This window comes from Gamsiella multidivaricata (assembly GCF_025024155.1).
Source record: "Gamsiella multidivaricata strain RSA 2152 chromosome Unknown BC939scaffold_197, whole genome shotgun sequence".
Lineage (NCBI taxonomy): Eukaryota > Fungi > Mortierellomycota > Mortierellomycetes > Mortierellales > Mortierellaceae > Gamsiella > Gamsiella multidivaricata.
The window spans coordinates 967-5,791 of NW_026251905.1; the positions used below are offsets into that span (position 1 = coordinate 967).

Below are 4,825 nucleotides of genomic sequence, written 5' to 3' on the forward strand. Positions count from 1 at the left end.
TACAAAGACCTCAAGGACGTGTGCTACCAGCTCGATGCCCAATTAAACAAGACGAACAACACTTCATTGGACGACGCGCTCATTCCACGCGCCGACTTGGGCACGGAATATAAGAAGCGCAGGCTGTTTGAGGTGGATGAGGGCGATTCAGACTCGGGCGAAATGCCAGTAGAGGAGAGCTCTCCAGGCGAAGGTTCGATGGTGAGGGTAAGCTCAGGTGCGCAGATGCCTGTCGCGTCGTCTCAGAGACAAATGTCCCCGTCATATACCACACAGAGCACATGGACCTGCCTTTGGAGGAGCTGTAACCAGGTCTTTGGAGGGTTGGAATGGCTGGTCAATCATGTTGAGGAGCAACATATCGGACTTGGAAAGGTATGGTATTTGGGTGCATAGCAAATCGCGCATTTAACCTCGAGCTGTTTCATTACTATATGCAACGAATGGTTGATGGCTAATCATTCTTTTTAATGGATTTCGGCCATCTAGTCTCAATACACATGCGAATGGGAGAACTGTGTTGTCAAACAAAAGCCCTTCCAAAAGCACCATCAAGTGATTCGGCACATGCGAACCCATACAGGCGAGAAGCCCTTCGTGTGCACGATGGATGGTTGCGGAAAGAAATTTGCGCGCTCCGACTCGTTGCTCGAGCACCAGCGCAAACACAGTAGCACTCCTGTGGATTTTCAAAAAATGATAGAGTTCAGTTCCCAGCAGGAGCAGGACGCTCGGCACCTTGACGGAATGATGGTCCATCTTGATACCATCCAGGAGCATCAGCCCAAGGAACCGATGCCAGAGGGGTCTTCTCAGCTTGACCGCAACCTATCCGATCAAGCCACCAATGGCAGCCCGACTGCTCCAGCTTCTGACGCTGCAACACCTGGGCTATCTCTCCCGAATCACCAGGCATTGTCTATGCAGCGCAGCTCTCCAAATGCAAACACGCCCTTCTCGTTCTCGCAATTGCCAATGCAAGCCTCGCAGCAGTCCGTCTTGCACAGGTCTCGGGGACATGCCCACACAGGCTCGCTTGGGCTATCCAGGATGGAGATTACGCCTCGTTCAAGAGAGTATGGACATTCGCACTCGCGATCTATGGACTATGGACGTTCGGACCTGAGCCATCACCCGTACCGCTCGCGTGAATATGGCCACTCGCAGACGCCGTCGTTGGATTATTCAAGAGTTGACATGTATTATCACAAGGATCGCGGCCACTCACATACGCCTTCATTGGAGCTGCCTCCTACACCCGGCCAGCAAACACACCATATAGACGATCGACGACAGGCTCTAGTACAGCAAGAGGGACAACATATACTCGCGCAGCAACCTCCTCCATTGCCAACAAAGGGCCAAGTCATAATGGAACCAAAGAGCATCATCCAGCTGGATAAACCGGCGGAACAGTTGAATTCCCCTGTGCCTGTGAAGTCCACAAGTCTTCCAGCTGCCATTGAAATGTGTTCACTCACACCCATCAGCGCTATGGAACAGGACGACAAGAGCGTTGTCCCGATTGTTTAAAGCCGGAGCCGCGTACATGCCATTCACTCGCTACTGCTCATTTATTTCACTATCATTCCAAATGTACCATGTATAAAATAAAATCTGCCGTTTGCCACCATTTTTTTTCTCTCGTGACAGCTGTATCTCGACATGGATTCATGAACCTCACATCTTATTTGCCACCGTTCAATCCCCCCTTCACTGGAATTCCTTTCTCTCCCCAGCTTTCAAAGAAAGACCCACAACACTCAATTCATCGATTCAGTGCCATAAAAACACGCATTCAGGATGGCCAGCAAAGAAGCAACGATCTACATTCTCGATGTTGGTCCAACCATGAAGGCTAAACGCGAAGGCTCTACTGTGTCGCGTCATGAAGAGACAAAGAAGGTCCTGCTGAAACTCCTTGCCAACAAGGTGAGCTTTATTATCCTCGCGTCTCCATTCATTACGACCCAACAGGACGCGCCAGTGACTCGATACCAACTTGATTTTCGCACACTAACCAATTGGACCTTTGCCACCAAATTAAATTTGACCGTTTCGATTTCCAGGTCCACATGAATCGAAAGACTGTCTACGTCTCTGTAGTCCTAGTCGGCTCCGACAGTAAGTGCGTCTACTTTAACCACTAAACGTTATGGTATAAAAGTACAGCTAGCTTACATATCATTGATATTTCTATGCATAGTTACGAATAACGATTTAGCCTCAGTGGACGAAAATGGGGCGGATTATCAGTTTGTGGATGTACTACAGCCTTTGGGAGTCGCCACCCTGGACCTCATGAAAGGTGTTCAAAACGATGTCAAACTTGGAGAAACTATGGGGGACTGTAAGTACAGTGTGCAGTGCGGACAAATACTGCGTTTCATCATGCGAGTGAGCGCGTACTTGCTAACACATTGTACAAATTGTCGTGATTTAGGCATGGATGGATTGATCGTTGCGCTGGACATGATGACAAAGTTTTGCAAAAAGCTGAAGTATGAGAAAAGGATCTATATCCTCACAGATGCTTGCGCGGAGATCAATGTGGAGGGAGTGGAGCAGATCACATCGGCCCTCAATGACGATAATGTCCAGCTCAATGTTATGTAAGAAAATCTTTTTCTCAGCAACATGTCGCCCAATAGTGCTAAATGAAAAAGATTGAAAACTGACTTGCACTATTGTATTATAGTGGTACCGATTTTGATGGCGATGATGAAGAGAGCAAGCTGAAATCATTGATGCAGGCTCAGAATGAAGAGCTCTTCAGGAATCTGTGTCAGGCCTCTTCTGGGGACGTCTTTTCGATCGACGAGGCCTTGGATATCACTTCCCAATTCTACTCGAAAAAGGTCAAACCAACTGCTGTATACCGGGGAAACCTTGATCTTGGAGACCCAGAGACCCATCCAGAAGCCGCATTGTCGATCCCAGTCCACATGTACCCAAGTACGATGGTTGCCAAGTTGCCCAATGCCAAGAAATACTCAATCTTGTCCGAGAGTGCAGTAGCAGATGATCTGCCAGATGGTCATACCGGAAATGTGAACCAGTCAAGGACGTACAAACTGAAGCACACAGCGGACACGGCAGATGGTGACATGGAGGAGGACACAGAGGTTCCGGCAGATGCCCTCGAAAAGGCCTACATGTATGGAAAAACGATCGTCCCTATTCGAGCTGTCGATTTGGATGCATATAAGCTGCGGACAGCTAAGAGCCTCACAATCCTAGGCTTTTTCGCCGCTTCAACTGTAAGTGTCCTCATCTGTTCCTAAAGGTCATTCAAGTTTGATACTCCATGGCCAGATGGCTGATCCTTTATTGTATTGCTATCTAGTTTCGCAGGGAGTGGCTCATGAGCAACATATATTCTGTCTTTGCTGCCCCAAGCGATCAAAAAGCCGAAGTCGAGATTGCTGGGCTTTTATTCGCGCTTCATGAAAAGAATACGTATGCCCTATGTCGATATGTCCGAGTCGACGACGCTGAACCAAAATTAGGTATCCTCTGGCCCGAAATTTCAGCCGAGTACAAGTGCTTCTACTTTGGACAGGTAACGCCAGTGCGGTCTATGCTATAAACTCATTACTCGTGAGCTATATGGTATCAGGAATCATTGATGTGCAAGCGTTTTCTTTATGAAATTATAGGTTGCGTTCAGTGAAGATGTTCGGCGGTATCTGTTTGCATCTCTGGACGACATCCAGACCACGAACGGCAAGAAGCTGGATAAGCATCGACTGCTCGCCACGCCAGAAAGCATAGAAGCCTGCAGAGAGTTCATTTCTGCCATGGATCTGATGACTGCAGACGATGGAGAGTAAGTGTCCGACCGCATGCAAGATATGTTTTTCAACACTTCACCGATAATCTGAGGTCTTAACTTAAACATTCTAAACATTTTATAGGGAGTATCTAAAACCCGAGACGACATACAATCCTGCAGTACAAAGACAGATGCAGTTGGTGGAATTTAGAGCACTGAACCCGAGCAAGGAGTTTCCAGAGATCCCCTCCTCTCTGATCACGCAACTATTGCCAAAACCAGAGATGCTGACCGTCTCACAGTCATTATCTGATAATTTGATCCGCCTATGGGATATCAAAAAGGTGGAGGAGTCGCTCAAGGGCAAGCGTGGATATGCAGCATCACTAGAGAATGAAAACGACAAGGACGGAATCGCGCAAGTGAGCGGCACAGGCTTGGGTGAATCATCCAGCAGTCTTTTTGATGGCCTGACGGGTAACCATCAAAACGCCAAGCGTCAGAAATCAGAGTCTATGTTTGGCACAGCAACAACGAGCTCGGTCATTGGGGAGCGTGGAGGGGTCAGCAATGGATCTGCCTTTGGAGGCACTGGCGATGATCTAGCCGCAAGTGGCATGATTCCATTCGAGATGAGCGCGGTCCGTGAGGTGGGCACTTCAAATCCAGTTAAAGATTTCCAGACGATGGTCAGAATTGCAACTATTCACAGTCAACAAGGAGTTCGTCCCGCGGGCGCTGGTTTTGTTACGGTAGCCTTGGCTGTGGATCAGATGAAAGCCATGATTTTAAAGCTGATCGCCACCTCCTTTGGAGACCAACTGTACGAAAAAGCGATTGATTGTCTGAAGAGCCTTCGAGTCTTTCTATCGAATGCCGAGACGGTCGATCTGATCAGCATGGATTCAGAAAACGGGAAGAAGGAAACTATCAGGGGCCGAGTCGAGACATGGAATACGTTTATCAAAGAGGTCAAACAGATATGTTTGAATACTTCGGTCTCGCCTGTGAGGACGGATTTCTGGGACTTGATCGTGAAGCAGAAGGAGA

General features: G+C 48.2%; 2 protein-coding genes across 2 annotated transcripts; both read left to right on the top strand.

Moving 5' to 3' along the window:
- Positions 1-429: 429 nt before the first annotated feature.
- BC939DRAFT_472011 (uncharacterized protein) lies at positions 430-1,631 on the top strand. The gene has a single exon (XM_051558245.1). The coding sequence runs from the start codon at positions 568-570 to the stop codon at positions 1,531-1,533; it is 966 nt and encodes a 321-aa protein (XP_051405801.1). The 5' UTR covers positions 430-567; the 3' UTR covers positions 1,534-1,631.
- Positions 1,632-1,686: 55 nt separating this feature from the next.
- Positions 1,687-4,825, top strand: BC939DRAFT_472012 (SPOC like C-terminal domain-containing protein; the record flags this gene model as incomplete). The annotated part of the gene is made up of 8 exons (XM_051558246.1): positions 1,687-1,932; positions 2,070-2,124; positions 2,207-2,350; positions 2,444-2,612; positions 2,699-3,260; positions 3,347-3,562; positions 3,660-3,829; positions 3,918-4,825. Coding segments are annotated over exons 1-8 (2,353 nt in total), but the record flags the coding sequence as incomplete, so codon positions are not given.

What these genes read in the sequence shown, in the direction of transcription:
- BC939DRAFT_472011 (XM_051558245.1), top strand. Translation starts at nt 568, where the DNA reads ATGCGAACCCATACAGGCGAGAAGCCCTTCGTGTGCACGATGGATGGT.